This window comes from Hemiscyllium ocellatum, chromosome 39 (genome assembly GCF_020745735.1).
Source record: "Hemiscyllium ocellatum isolate sHemOce1 chromosome 39, sHemOce1.pat.X.cur, whole genome shotgun sequence".
Taxonomy (NCBI): domain Eukaryota; kingdom Metazoa; phylum Chordata; class Chondrichthyes; order Orectolobiformes; family Hemiscylliidae; genus Hemiscyllium; species Hemiscyllium ocellatum.
The window spans coordinates 1,269,973-1,286,095 of record NC_083439.1 but is presented as its reverse complement, the minus strand read 5'-3'; the positions used below and the strand labels follow the sequence as shown (position 1 = coordinate 1,286,095).

The following is a 16,123-nucleotide window of genomic DNA, read 5'->3' as shown; positions in this document are numbered from 1 at the left end:
GTCTCCCTGATGGAAGAATCCCTGACCCCAGCACCCACCACATTCTCTTTGTTCCAGATAAGAAACCAATTCCCTCTTGAATGTCTGGAAGCAAGCTGCTTTATCAACTTTCCAACAGTCTGTACCATTTTCTAACAACTGGATGATAAGAATTTTCTCCAGTCACCATAGTTTCTTTTGTTAATTACTTTAAATTTGTGCCCTTTGGTTCTCCATCTTTCCAATAAATGGAACAGTTTCCTCATATACACTCTCTACAGGGATCCCATTCTCTATCAAATCTACTCTCAACTCCACTTGTCCCAGGAAAGATTCCAGATATCTCCAAGCCATCTGTGTACCTGACGTCCCTCATCTCTGGAACCATTTTGTGAATCTCTTCTGCACTCTGTCTAACATATTAACATCATTCCTGAAGACCAGTGTCCAATACTGGACAGAATACTCCAACTGAGGTCAAAACAGTTAATAAAGTTAACATAACCTCCCTGCTTTGGCGCTCTATGTCCCAAATACAAAGGCCAGTCATGCTCTATCTTTATTGTTGCATAGTTGTGTAGAGTAATTGTAGATTGGGAGACAGGAATTTATAATCTGATGATTGTAAATTTGCAAAATGGGGAAGGCATTGCATGGTTCCTTTAAAATTCATGTGCTTTTTCTGTTCGTAGTGATTTAAAATGGATGTCTGTGAGCAGTAACTTGAGTTTGTAACTACACAGAAAGCACTCAAACTGAAACCTTTGTACTGAAATGGCCATAAGTTAGCAGGTCAAGAAGCAGTTTTTATAACAGGTTTTTGAATTTAGCCAATTAGTTTGAACCAGGAATTTAGATACAAAAACCCTATTAAATTTAAATTTGGAAGTTTTGTGAACATAGGACCAATCTTATTGTAGGAAATATTGATATATCATCACAGAGATAAAAAAAGGGACAGTTGGACCCCAGAGCTAGCTGCCATCCACCAGAGCTAATGGCCCTAAGCTCTCAAGAGAGAGTCGCTGCCTCCCACAGCCTCATCTAGGTCTTAGTGAAAGCACCATCTAAATAACAATGGTACCAATGATGAAGGAGGCATTCCTGACAGAAGACGCAATGGAGAAGACACAGAACATTCTGGAAGACACACAACCTGGCTGCAATTTTGAGAGACTAAATTCTGTTTTTCTTTATATGAGTGAGACTTACATTTATTGGAACACTGTATTATTAGAATCTTGTTTTATTCAGGAATAGTTAGTAATTAGAAGGCATTTATTTGGTTTGTTAATATTTTAATTAGTTTGTTCACTGTAAGAGTTGGATAAATAAATTGCTACTTATTGATTTTAACGTTGAATGCCAGGGATTTATTTTATTTAATCACTGGAAGTTGCTGAAAAGCAGGTTACACCATGTTTCACCCTCTGTTTACAGATTATAGGGCGAGGTGCTCCTCTTTGGGGGTTTTGGTGTTGGTTCTCGGTGGGGGGTGGGGGTGGGGTCGACCTCCACTTCATAACATTATTAATCACAACTTCAACCTGTTCTGCCTCATTCAATTATTTACGCACATAAACACTCAGGTGCCTCTGCTCCTGCATTCAATTTAAAATGTATTATTTCTTTATACGGAAATGAAGAACTTTGTACTACCCATTGTAATTGGTTAGCAAGGTTAGATCGTACGGAATATAGAGAGGACCAGCTATTTGGATACAGAACTAGCTCAAAGGTAAAAGGCTGAGGGTGGTGGTGGTGGAGGGTTGCTTTTCAGACTGGAGCCAGTGCTTTTCATCATTTATATTAATGATTTGGATGATAAACAGAGGAGGTATCATTTGTAAGTTTGCAGACGATATTAAAATTGGTGGTATAGTATTCAGTGACAGAGGTTACCTGATAGTCCAATAGGACCTTGATCAGATTTGCCAAACAGCTGAGGGATGTGTGACCATGCTGCTCCTTTAACAACGTTATAGCGTCCTTGGTTTCTTTTTCAGAGAGGTCATAAAAGACCCTAACTCCGAAAAGTCTGGGGTTGACAGGTTTTAGGGCTAGTTTGATTATACCTAACATATACTTGCTCAAGCAGAAGGCTTTTAAGTTTTAAAAAAGCACTTGTACAATGAAAAGGGGAGTGGCCAGTTCTCTCAGCTCAGCTTTCTCCAGTTTGGTTTGGTTTTTAGCATTAGTGTTTTGAAGCTGCTGGATCCAAAGAAGTAGGTCGCGGCTGGTACTCTCTTTCTGACATCTATCCTGTAAGATCCTGTGTTTCATTTTACCTTTTGTGCCAAGGGCTGTTTATGGGGATTGTTGCTTGTAGTTGGAACAGCGTCAATAAGTTGGGATCATCTGTTGGGTTTTTGGAGAGGTTATGTTATTCTGTCTTCTGTTGTTTGTGCTGCATTCAGTAATCTTGTAAATAAATTGTTTTGTTTGAAACTAAGTAGTTTGACCAACGGCATTTCTCCTGAAATATCCACTTTACACCGGCTTAAAAACAACTAGCAAAGTTAGGGTTTGGGCTACCTTCTTGAAATGTTTTGAGGGGTCTGGCCTGGGCCATAACAGATTGGGGGCTCTTTGCAGGTTTTTGTTTACATTAGATTAGATTCTCTACAGTGTGGAAACAGGCCCTTCGGCCCTTTGGTCACACCGCCCCTCCAAAGAGTAACCCACCCAGACCCATTTCCCTACATTCACCCCTGACTAATGCACCCAACACTATGGACAATTTAGCCTGGCCAATTTACCTGACCTGCACATCTTTGGACTGTGGGAGGAAACCGGAGCACCCAGAGGATGTTCTATAGTTTTAAATTGGGATTAAGATTGTTGGACTTGAAGGCAGTGACTGGGAGGTGTTGGTGTCTTTTGTTCTGGGTGTTGAATTTGTTTGGTTTAAACACGGTTTGGGATAGGAATTGCTCCTTTAGTCACCAAGAGTTTTCTGGGGGTGGAAGAAGTGACTTTGGGGGTTTTGCAAAATGTGATTAAGGCCAAGCTGTAGGAATTAGCAGACAAGCGGGAGTTAGAACTGCCTCCCTCTGTGAGGTTGGGAGATATAATTACCCAGAAATAGCTGTCCCTATTTGATCTAGGCTATGTGCGACTGCAGACACACTACAGTGTAACTGATTCCTCTGAAATGGTGAGCCACACAGTTCCGGGGCAGCTAGAGACATAGAACATAGAACATAGAACATAGAAGGATACAGCGCAGTACAGGCCCTTCGGCCCTCGATGTTGCGCCGACCGAATCCTACCTAACCTATACTAGCCCAATAACTTCCAAATGCCTATCCAATGCCCGCTTAAATGACCATAAAGAAGGAGAGTTCACCACTGATACGGGCAGGGCATTCCATGAACTCACAACCCGCTGTGTGAAGAATCTACCCCTAACATCTGTCCTATACCTACCACCCCTTAATTTAAAGCTATGTCCCCTAGTAACACCTGACTCCATTAGCGGTAAAAGGTTCTTAGTATCTACCCTATCTAAACCCCTAATCATCTTATACACTTCTATCAGATCTCCCCTAAACCTTCTCTTCTCCAATGAGAACAGCCCCAAGTGCCTCAGCCTTTCCTCATAAGATTTTCCTACCATTCCAGGCAACATCCTGGTAAACCTCCTCTGCACTCGTTCTAAAGCTTCCACATCCTTCCTATAGTATGGCGACCAAAACTGCACACAATACTCCAGATGAGGCCGCACCAGAGTCTTATACAACTGCAACATGACCTCAGGACTCCGGAACTCAATTCCTCTGCCAATAAAGCCCAGTACACCATATGCCTTCCTCACAGCACTATTTACCTGGGTGGCAACTTTCAGAGATCTGTGTACATGGACACCAAGATCCCTCTGCTCATCCACACTACCAAGTAGCCTACCATTAGCCCAGTAATCCATCATCTTGTTATTCCTACCAAAGTGAACGACTTCGCACTTAGCTACATTGAATTCCATTTGCCACATTTCCGCCCAGCTCTGCAACTTATCTATATCCCGCTGTAACCTACCACTTCCTTCCTCACTATCCACAACTCCACCGACTTTTGTGTCATCCGCAAACTTGCTTACCCAGCTTTCAAGTCCTTCCTCTAGATCATTTATAAAGATAACAAAAAGCAATGGTCCCAAAACAGATCCTTGTGGTACACCGCTAGTAACTGCGCTCCAAGATGAACATAATCCATCAACTACTACCCTCTGTCTCCTTCCAGCCAGCCAATTCCTAATCCAAACCTCTAATGTATCCTCAATGCCATACCTCCGAAGTTTTAGCATTAGCCTACCATGGGGAACCTTATCGAACGCCTTACTAAAATCCATATACACAACATCTACTGCTTTACCCTCATCCACTTCCTTGGTCACCTTCTCAAAGAACTCAATAAGGTTTGTGAGGCACGACCTGCCCTTCACAAAACCATGCTGGCTATCCCTGATCACGTTATTCCTACCCAGATGTTCATAAATCTTATCCCTTACCATTCTCTCTAAGACTTTGCCCACCACTGAAGTCAGACTCACTGGCCTATAGTTGCTAGGGCTATCCCTACTCCCTTTCTTGAACAATGGGACCACATTTGCTATCCTCCAGTCCTCTGGTACTATTCCTGTTGACAACGATGACATAAAAATCCAGGCCAATGGCTCTGCTATCTCCTCCCTAGCTTCCCATAGGATCCTGGGGTAAATGCCATCAGGCCCAGGAGACTTATCTATATTCATCCTTTCCAATATTCCCAAAACCTCTTCCCTGCATATTTCCAGGGCATCCATTCTAATTATTTGTGATTCCATATTCACATCAGCAACAGTGTCCTGTTCCTGAGTGAATACTGATGAAAAGTACTGATTTAATGTCTCTCCAATCTCCTCCGCCTCCACACACAACTTCCCACTACTATCCTTGACTGGACCGATACCTACCCTAGTCATCCTTTTATTCTTGACATACCTATAGAAAGCCTTTGGGTTTTCCCTAATCCTACCAGCTAAAGACTTTTCATGTCCCCTTCTCGCTTTTCTTAACTCCCTCTTTAGCTCCTTCCTGGCTACCTTATAACTCTCAATCGCCCCTACTGAACCTTCACGCCTCATCTTTACATATGCCGCCTTCTTCCCTTTCACAAGGGACTCCAATTCCTTACTAAACCACGGGCATGCAACAATTTTGGCTTTGTCAGTGATGCTCCCTTTCCATGAAAGAATGAAAAAGTTATTCAGCCTTTATTCACAGTTGTATTGTTCAATAAACAAATACCAGCAGTATACATCTTCTTAACTTCTACCTCTTTTGTAATCCAAGAAATTCTACCTATGTTCATTCTGCCTTTCCACTTCATGCTAACATACTGTGACTGTGCCTGAACTAACACTCCTCTGAAGGCAAGTCACTGTTTGGATACAGTTTTGCCTGCCAACCTTTAATTCTAATTGATTTGGGTCAACTCCATTGTTAGTTCCATTGGAATTGGCTGTCTCCCAGTTATTGATTCCTAAACCTTATAATACAATGCCAGTCTAGGGAATGCAGGCACAATGAGCTGAATGGCTTCTAACTGCATCATAACAATTCTGTGATTCTATGATCACTGTCCTTTAATGTTCCTCAACTGACACTTGGCCCACCTTGTTCCCAGAAGCAGGTCTTTCTAGAAACATGCAGCAGACAAAAGTTTTCATAACGATATTCTCGCAACACCAGTCCATCTCCGCTCTTTTACACGCATACTGGTTTATTCTCTGTTCAGATACTTAAAGTCTGCCATTTTGACTACCCTTTATTTTTTGGGAATACTTTCCACCTTTCCCCATGCAGCAGAAATGAACTTTCAGTAATATTTACCATCAGAGCACTAATTATCAATATTTAAACTTCATTTTATTTCTTGATTTGATATGGAGTGTTAAATGAGATGCTATTCTTTACAAGTATCCTAATCCTAAATGGAAGCATCTTCCCTCTCTTTGAAATAAACTTGGACAAACCAATTGAATGGGCTGGTGAGCCAGAGAGGACTTTAATGAATTGCCCGTCATAGTTATTATGGCTGTGTGAAAATTCAGTCCTGTCCATTCCAGAATCTAACCAACTCAGTTTCATTCAGTATTGGCTGCACCACTAATACTGAATCCTTAATAGCCAGGAACAGTTTAATAAAATGTGAGTTTTTGTGGGAACTGTCCATTTGAATTGATGCATACCATGTCATACAACTTGTCAGACATTTGTGGTTTGGGAGCAGTTGTCCACTTTGCTCCACGCAGGAAGTAATCTTTGATGAGTGGCCGATATGCTCTATATTCAAAAAAGCGAGCACGCCATGCCATTGGTGCTTCAATGATTTCATTCCCAACCACCAGCAGTATGTCCCTCGGCATAGCAGCATACATTCCTGTAGAGAGGAAGTTATTCCAATATAATATAACCAATTAATCTCAGGCAACATCCAATTTAGCAACGTCTGATTCAGAAAGTATAACACAATGGGGTAAACTTTCATTACAGGGAGGACTTAAAATAATGGGCACCAAGACCCCACCCACACCCTTCCTACTTTCATCATTGTCAATTCCTATTCTAACATTAGGATTAAAGGTCATTGTGTAGGAGCTCTTGTCTTTATGAATGAACCCAACTTTGTTTTGGATTCTGAGGGACAAAGGCCAGAAATGTCCCAAATGTCATTGGCAGAGTGCTCAGACTCAGCAATCGATAAGGTCAATGGGTTGCTGCCTTTCAACACAAAGGAATGAAATTATATCTTAGCCTTTAGAGAAATTCTGTTCTGGAGTCACTGGCTTCAGTTCTGGGCACCAGAACTTAGGAAATGTCTATCAGTCTTGGCTGAGCTGCAGTGATTTGATTTGAACTATTATTGTCACATGTACCTAAGTACAGTGAAAAGTTTTGTTTTGTGAGCAGTACAGGAAGATCATAACAAACAAGGACATATAGATAGAAATCAGATCTCCTGTAGAGAGCTCCAAAGAGTGGCTGGTGTCAGGGCTATCTTGAACCATCATAAGTGCGGCTTCAGTGAAATGATATCAGAGTGAAAGCAGATTAAATTCAAAACAAATTGGATAAACAAGGCTTCTTCTTCAGAGTAGAATCTTAAAGTTACCTTACAAAGATTTTTTAAACATGGTGGCAGAATTCAATAAAGAGGATAAAATCTATTTCCATTGGTGGAAAATTGAGAGTTAAATCATGCAGGAGTGAAATCAGACAGTTTGTGTGTTAATAAGTAACAGGAACAAGAAATGGTCATTCATTGTCTTGGACCTGTTCCAGCATCCAGTAAGATCATAGCTGATCTGATTGTGCTTTGATCATCGTCAATTGCAAAGCACAAGACTCTGAGTTAAAGGAGAATACCAGCTCTGGGTCCAGCTCCTCATTACACTGTGTGGACATCACCTAAGGATGAGCTCCACAGACGATCTATTTGTTTGTTAGATTGTTTGCTGAGCTCACTCAGAGACAGGGACCTTATTGCAGAGCAGAGAACTGGTGATTCTCAACCACAAAAAGAATCCGAACCTTTAGGAAACATAAGAACATAAGAACATAAGAAACTGTGTGAAGTTAGGAGATAGTTTAATATCCATTAGTCCATCAGCTTTTCAGAGTCTACAATCACATGACCATACAAATGTACTGATCCCTCTTAACAGGCGTCCCACTGATAAATGTAACTATTTCCCAAATATATGTCTTTATTTGAAATTGTCGCTCTCTAGTATTTTCGAAGAGTATTTCAAGGAAATCCATAACTTTTACTTACCTGTAGATTCAAAATCTGGCGTCTTGTAATATTCAGACCAGTCAATGATCTCCGGGCGCCTGACAGTGATTCCTTCCCCACGAAGAACATTACACATCTCCTCAATTTCAGCAACAGCTTTCTTCACATGCTCCTTTGGAAAATTCTGACCTCCATACTTCTGGTAAAAGGGCCAATTCTTCTCATAGGTGTTAGCCTGAAAAAGGAAACTACATCAGGGCTAGTCCCCAAAGATATGAACAAAACTGGCTGTTTAATTTAAAGACCTGCCTGACTCATTTGATACATTCGCTTCTAGACCAGAGTTGTGGTTTATAATGTATTGGGACATCTGTGCTAAAACTCTGTACACTGATAAGAAGTCTTCCTTCAGTTAAGATGTTATCTTGAGGTTCTATTTGTTAGCCCTGTGGATGTGAACAATCCCTGGTAAAGGTTTGAAAGGAAGGAGTTCTCCTGGAGTCAGCATTCTTCCCTCAACTGACATGATCAAAAGCAGCGCACAACATCATAATAATCATTAAAGTATTTCATTGTGAGAACCACTCAGATATTTCAGCATAATTAGAAATAAAATCATTCACATATTGTGTATTTGAAGTAAGCGATATGAGCTTTATCAGGTCCCATTAGATTAGATTAGATTAGATTAGATTAGATTTACAGTGTGGAAACAGGCCCTTCGGCCCAACAAGTCCACACCGACCCGCCGAAGCGCAACCCACCCATACATTTACCCCTTACCTAACACTACGGGCAATTTAGCTTGGCCAATTCACCTGACCCGCACATCTTTGTGACTATGGGAGGAAACCGGAGCACCCGGAGGAAACCCACACAGACACGGGGAGAACGTGCAAACTCCACACAGTCAGTCGCCTGAGTCGGGAATTGAACCCGGGTCTACAGGCGCTGTGAGGCAGCAGTGCTAACCACTGTGCCACCGTGCCGCCCACTAAAGAAAGAAAAAGAGAAAAAACAAACAAAGACATGTGATACACTGGTCAGAAAAGTAAAAGCTTATGGTATCCTCGGCAAGGTGACAAGTTGGATCCAAAGCTGACAGGAAACAAAAGGGTCACAGTCGGCAAATGTGTGTGTGACTGGTTCCAGTAGTATTCTGCAGGACTCAATACTGGATCCATTGCTGTTCGTAACATATATCAACAATGTAGACTCAAGTGTATGAGATAGGTTTAGGAACTTTTCAGACGATAGAAACATTCGCAATGTGAGTTAGTGCAGAAGGAAGATGTAGACTACGGTAAACTAAAAGTAGAAGTCAAGTCGGCAGGAAACTGGCAAATGAGGTACAGTTCAGAGAAGCATGACATAAAACATTTGGGGAGGGAAGACAAGACAAGGCATTGGGTCTGACTCCTTGTTGTTGTGTAGAGGAACAGAGGACCTTAGTTTCAGGATCAGAGACCCCTAAAGGTAGCAGAATGATAGACAATGATACTTAGCAAGATAGAAGGGAAACTGCCCTTTCTTAAACAAGGCTTGGGGTGCAAGAACATGGGGCTATTCTAGAATTATCTAAAGCACTAGGGTCTTACATATTAATATTGTCTCACAATCTTCTAAACTCCGATGGATATAGACCCACCTGATCCAACCTTTCCTCATGAGAATCCGAGAATCACTCAAGTGAACGTCCCTGAACTGCAATCAATGCAATTACCTGTAAACTTGGTTTTAACCAGCACATTATCAATAGGTGCTCTTGATAAACCATAAAAAAACTACGCAGGGTATAACCAGAATACCGCAGCTGACTGCAATGCCTGAATATTTAAGCCTGAAATAAAGTATAACAGTGATGAGTATACCCGTGTGTTACATTTCTATTGCCCACTGCGTGTTTTTACATTGATTTTCAGAGGCATGTTGATGTTTTTACTTAGATTTTTTGAGGGATGTTGATGTCGCGAATCTTCGTTTGGTTAGGGTTTACTGCGGTTAGGTGTGTCCCTTGATTATCTGGGAAATTTGATCAACCAGCACATCCCCCCATGTGCCGGTTAATAAAAAAAGTTTGCACTTTATTTAAGCTTTATCCTTTAATAGAAGAGTCCAAGAGTAGACATAACATAGCTGGATAATATTATGACGGGCCTAGATGGAGTGGGTGAGATGGACTTACTTGCATCACCAATCAAGAGACACAAACTAATTTGTAAGAGTTTTTCACTTAGGATGGGAGTTCTGGAATTACTAGCTGACAGAGTGTGAGTGTCAGATAGCCACATTACACTAAAAGAAGGTTGGAAATGAGCTTGAACTACCAGAACTCACCGGGCGACAAAATCAGGAGCTGGAAATTGAGAGAGCTTGGATGCTGCTTTTTAAGCTATTGTTGGCCCAATGTACTGAACGGTTTCATCCTGTGCTGTAAATACTCCAAACTTCTATAATAACTTTTTACTTATTCTTGTGAAAGACAATCTTATTCATGAATTTGCCCAATGACCAAAGATGTAACCTTTGATCTTCAGCAAAGCTATTTCATTTTTAAATTCTGATTTTCTGCTTGCACTCTTCCATGTTGTTGTCCAGGATCTAAAAAAAAGTCCATTGTTCCCTGGACTGATTTGGTGCTATTTTCTAACTAGTCCCAAGGATGTTCATCAGGGTAGGTTGGACTTCCTTTACTGTGATATCACCTCCATTCTGGGATCTGGGGTTGGATGTGCACATATTTCTACTCTGTAATCAGTGTTGTTCAGGAATTCAGCTCGTTGTTAGTCTCAGTGTTGTGTAATTACTTGCAGCAAATAAATAAAACTTACATAATTAAATTGTAACTTGCAGCATATTTAGTTTTTACTGTACATTGACTTGATTGGACAGCGTTGTTACAACCATAGTAGTTTCACTGACTATTCAAAATGCAACAAAGTAGGAAAAATAAAAGACGCCATTCAAGGACTTGAATGTAAATGAGAATGTTCCACAACAAGGTTACATTGAACAAAGGAGATAGGCTGACTAAATATGTCTTATCCCCCAGACAAAATGGCAACAGACCAACTTTTTACAAGCAGCGATCGAAAATTAGACCTTTAAACTATCAGATACCTATTACTGAGGCCAAAATGATCAGCCCCAGATCAAAAAGCAAATAAACCTTAATAATGAATATAAAATGCAATCCAAGTACAGAATATTAGAATGAAATCATCAAATGATAGAAGATGTAATAAAGAATAAAGATCTCAATGTCTGTTCCTTCTAAAGATGTGAAAAAGGAGCACTGAGCCTCAGCAAGAGTAAAGATATGATATATAGGTCAACAAACTGATGTGACGACTGCCCTTGGGCAAATAACCACCGTTAGGTTAACAAAACTGGATAAATGATGTCACCATGAAACACCTGCTCCACACGATGACCTATCATCTTATCCATTTTGACTTAACAGCATTGCTACTGATGACTCTTCACTGTCAATCCCACATTCTGATGAAGATGGTTGATATTATGATTATTTGGAAACATGGATTCAAGGGTGGACAGAATAACGTATAGCATTAGAAATTGGAAAAGGACAAATTTGATTTGCAATTCTAATTTCTGTGGATTAAGAATGAAAGGAATTGGGGGGATTCAGGACAGTGGTGATCTGATAGGACTGCCTTTTTTTTAAAAGATTTGATAGCCTACAGTATGGAAACTGGCCCTTCGGCCCAACAAGTCCACACCGACCCTCTAAAGAGCAACCCACCCAGACCCATTCCTTCACCTTACATTTACCCCTGACTAATGCACTTAACACTACCGGCAATTTAGCATGACCAATTCACTTGACTGGCACATCTTTAGACTGTGGGAGGAAACTGGAGCACCCGGAGGAAACCTACACAGATACAGGGGGGAAATGTGCAAACTCCACGCAGACAAGTGCCTTGCTGAGCTCTGCACCACAACCCAGGCAAAGTGGTGGTTTTACACTCCTTTCACTTGCCACTTTTGTAATGATCAGCAGTTTTAAGTCCCCTGAATCTTTGTACATTATAGTGAGCGATTTGCGAAGATGACCAAAAGTAAAGGGCTGCGTAGATCGCAACAAGCAAGACAGTGCCCTGCAGCAACAGACACAGCATCAACCTCCGCAGAAGCTCCTTTGAACTTTACTGCACAGCAGAGCCTGGTTTCAGAGATTCTCAAACTCCAAAAAAAGTTTGATTCAACGACGGAGGAGACCCAGACTAGACTGGAAATGATCTCGGCCATGCTGCAAAAGCATGAGCAGGAGATCCAGCGTCTTGGACAGTGTGTAGAGGAAGTGGAGCAGCAGAGTACGGCTTCAGAGACCGCAGCGGAATCCTCGGTGGTTTGGAACTAGCCCCTGGAAAAGCTGGTACAGCTGCAGTGAAACAGGTCGAGAACTTCGAAAATTGAGGCCCAGATTGGACCAGCGGCTCCGCCCAGTCCTAGTCCGATTCTATATTATAGAGACAAGCAAATTTGGAAGCTTCGAGAACAATCCTCAGGCCCTGATCTACAGGAGATAAAAAATTATGTTCTTTCAGGATGTTTCTGTGGCTGTGATCCGCAAGAGGAAGATCTTTGATAACATTAAAAAATAGAGGCTGAGAGATTTGAATAACCAGTACTCTATAAGGTACCCGGCAGTGTTATGTTCCAGCCACAGAGTGGCCTCGCATATTTTTAACTCATCAGAAAAGGCATTTTTCTCTTCTTCCAATTCTAAAAGCAAGGGAATGGCTATATTTATTCAGAAGAATCTCCCATGTCAGCTGTTAGACCAAATTAGGGAAGAATATGGGAGATTAGTGATCCTCAAAGCTCTAATACCTGGGTAGGAGTGTAGGATTTTGAATGTTTAGTGTCTCCCCTCCCCTCCCCCCCCCCCCCCCCCCCCCCCCCCCCCCTAAAGTTTTTAGCAGCTGCACTTTCCAGGTCGATGCCCTTGGAGGCGCCACACAATTACAGGGGGAGATTTCAATCGTCTCATGGACCCCAGGGGTCAGGATGCCCAAGGATCTCCCAGGCACCTCCCCGCAATCCAAACAACTGCAGTGGTGAGTTATGTGGTGAGTTGGGGCTGGTGGATGTGTGGAGATGCCTTCACCCTGAGGGTACGGACTTTACCTTCTTCTCTAACCCACACAAGTGCCACACAAGGGTTGACATGTTTCTTGCCCCACTGGCTTTTTTGGATTCAGTACTGTCCTGTAGAATTGGGAATACAGCCATTTCTGACCATGCGGCAGTGTATTTGGAGGTTAAGGCTAGAGGTGCTGGGACAGACTTGCGGCATTGGTGCATGGATCCTTTTCTCCTAAGGACAGCAGGTTTACTGAGTACTTTCCACTGGAATTTAAAATTTTCTGGGATATTAATTTGGGTACAGCCAATAACCCATCAGTGCTCTAGGAGATTGCCAAGGCCTGTGCAAAGGGGCATAATTATTCCTTACCTGGTGACTCAGAAGGGACAGAGGGGAGAGCAGCAGCTTACGCTCGAGGCCCAGTTGAAGGCAGCCAAGAAAGCATTACTTTGACAGGCCTTCGTGACCAAGTTACAGTGGATTATAGCTCTCTGGGCTGCTGTGAACTCTACACTCACCCAGACAGTGAAGAGAGAGATCTCCTTTGTGAAACAAAGGCTATTTGAGGATGGTGACAAACCTCGCATATCCAGCCAGGAAGCAGAGCGTCCCCCCCAATCTATCACATCCATTACAGAGGGTACTGTACTCTCATTTGTGATTCCAAAAAGATTAACATGGTGTTTAGGAAATTTTATTTCGATTTTCGCCAGGTTGGAGAAGATGGATTTTTTTTTAAGAACTTGGACCTTCCAGGTATAACTCCGGAGCAGGTGTCCCACTGACAATCCAAGAGATACAGGATGCAGCAAGGCAGCTCCAGAGCGGTAACGCGCTCGGCCCAGATGGAGTTCTGAGTTAGTTTTATTAGGTGTTTATAAATATGTTGGCCTGGCCAATGTTGGACACGTACGATTATTCATACAGTCAGGACTGCCTCCCATTCTCTCTGAGAGAAGTTAATATCTCCCTTATTCTCAACAGAAGGAAAGCCCCAGAGAATTACTCTTTGTACAGGCTAACCTCGCTGCTAAATGCAGATTTTAAAATTCTGTCAAAAACATTAACACTGAGGTTGGAGAAGTGTTCCCTCTGTTGCAGAGGAGAACCAGACAGATTTTATTGGCGGTTGCAGGTCTTCTAGCAACATTAGAAGAGTACTGACCGTGGTCCAGGTGTCCCGCAGAGGTCGATTCCAGGCTCGGTCTCTCTAGATGTGGAGAAAGTGTTTGACCAGGTGGAATGGCAGTGCCTTTTTAGTGTCCGGGAACAGTTTGATCTTGTGCGGGTTGGGGAGGGGCAGCGGTCCATACTAATGGCATACAGTCAGACAATTTCATTATTGGTAGAAGCAGCCAACAAGGGTGCCCCCTTTCACCACTGCTGCTTACATTAGTGATTGAGCCATTGGCAGAGGGTATCCGAGGGACCCCAATATAATTTCTCCAGAGGTGGGATCAGGGGGGCATAAGATCACCCTTTATGCAGAAAATGTTCTTCTTTTTCTATCTAAACCAATAATATCTGTGCCCCATTTAACACAGAATATTAATTTGTTTGGCTCTTTCTCAGAGTATAAAAACCAAGTATATGAAATTGGAAGCCATGCCCATGGGGGGAATGGGGGAGGGCCTGTGGGAGGAGCCAATCTTGAAAGTGGAATCCACTTCTCTTTCAGGTGGTCACAGGGAGGTTTTCCACATTTTTATTACTCTTGCCTTTGATCAATTATACAAGGCTAATTTTGTGCATTTGCTTGAGAAGAGAAGACAGGACTTTTAATGTTGGGAGGTTCTACCAAGATCTCGGTTGGGTCAAACAGCTCTGGTTAAAATGAATGCTCTTCCTTGCTTATTATATCCCATGTGAATGCTCCCTTTGAGGTTACCTAGCCAAGCGTTGCGGAGACTTAATGATTGGCTCGGTGATTTCATCCGGCACCTCTTATTAAACTTGTTAAACTGCAGCTTCCACAGGGGATGGGGGGGGGTGTAGAATTCCCAGATTTCAAGAGACATCAAATAAGTTTCCTATTATCCTCCGTGAATGATTGGGTTTGTCATGACCAGAGGTCAATATGGTTGGGCATTGAGGCCTCTCAGGCAAAATGTCCCCTTATTAATTTGTTGTTTAGGACAAAATGAGGACAGTCATAGATCATTGTAGAAACCAAATTGTCATTAACATGGTTAAAGTGTGGAGAATGATGTGACAAAGCAAGGGTAATTTATAGGGGGGGTCTGAAGTCCGTGTGGGATGAGTTGGTTACGGAGGCAGGCACTGAGGAAGCAAATGTGGCTGTGGTAGCGAGTTTGTTTCAGGACATGGTTGAAGAGCTTCAGGGCAGAGGAAATGACCTGGGAGTTGCAGTGGGAGAGGGACTCCCTGAGATTCTTGTAGAGAGAGGAGGAAAACTTCTTCAAGGCAGGCATCACAGCAAGAGGATTCACAGTAGGGTTAAAATCAATGAGGTAAAAACAATGACTGCAGAAGCTAGAAACCAGATTCTGAATTAGTGGTGCTGGAAAAGCACAGCAGTTCAGGCAGCCTCGGAGGAGCAGGAAAATCGACGCTTCAAGCAAAAGCCCTTCATCAGGTATTCCTGATCCTGCTCCTCGGATGTTGCCTGTACTGCTGTGCGTTTCCAGCACCACCCTAATCCAGAATCTGGTACCCAGCATCTGTAGTCATTGTTTTTAACCAAGGGTAATTTATATAAAACTTCCCTTCTCACTTCCATAGTAGGAATGCCAGGATTTTGGCCAGAATTGATGGATTCTGGCTTTAGGTTACGGGAGTCCAGAGGAGTTTCCTGTTTGGGAGACCTATCTGAGGGGACGTCATGATGTCTTTTGATCAGCTGAGCCAAAAATATGAATTGTCCAGTACGGACCTCTTTCGTTATTGACAAAGTAGGGACTTTATACAAAAAAAGAGCTCACTATTGGTTAATCCCTAGAAACTTGATGTGGAGAGGAGGGTACCTTGATCCACTGGTATTCTCTCGATCAGTACCCTCGACCATTTACTGGGAGGTAGTGTCGAAAAGACATTGAACGGCTCTGCAGGATCCGAACTCAAGAATTGGGAGTGAAGATCTTGACAGAGGCAGGGGAGGATATTTGGGAGAATGTGAGAAAGATTTCAATCTGTAATAGAACACAGGCCATGCAATGGAAGGTTCTCCACAGGGGCCTATTTGGCCCCAGAGCGACTTGCAAAATTTAAAAAAGGAATATCCTCAATGTGCCC

At 42.4% G+C, this 16,123-nt stretch overlaps 1 protein-coding gene across 1 annotated transcript in view; it reads right to left on the bottom strand.

The window, feature by feature from the left end:
- Positions 1 to 16,123, bottom strand: part of gatm (glycine amidinotransferase (L-arginine:glycine amidinotransferase)) — a 50,231-nt gene that overhangs the window by 16,681 nt on the left and 17,427 nt on the right. The window contains exons 3-4 of the mRNA XM_060852832.1: positions 7,795 to 7,990; positions 6,209 to 6,399 (exon numbers count right to left, since the gene is read on the bottom strand). Coding sequence (XP_060708815.1) covers positions 6,209 to 6,399; positions 7,795 to 7,990 — 387 coding nt within the window. The remainder of the gene's footprint in view (positions 1 to 6,208; positions 6,400 to 7,794; positions 7,991 to 16,123) is intronic.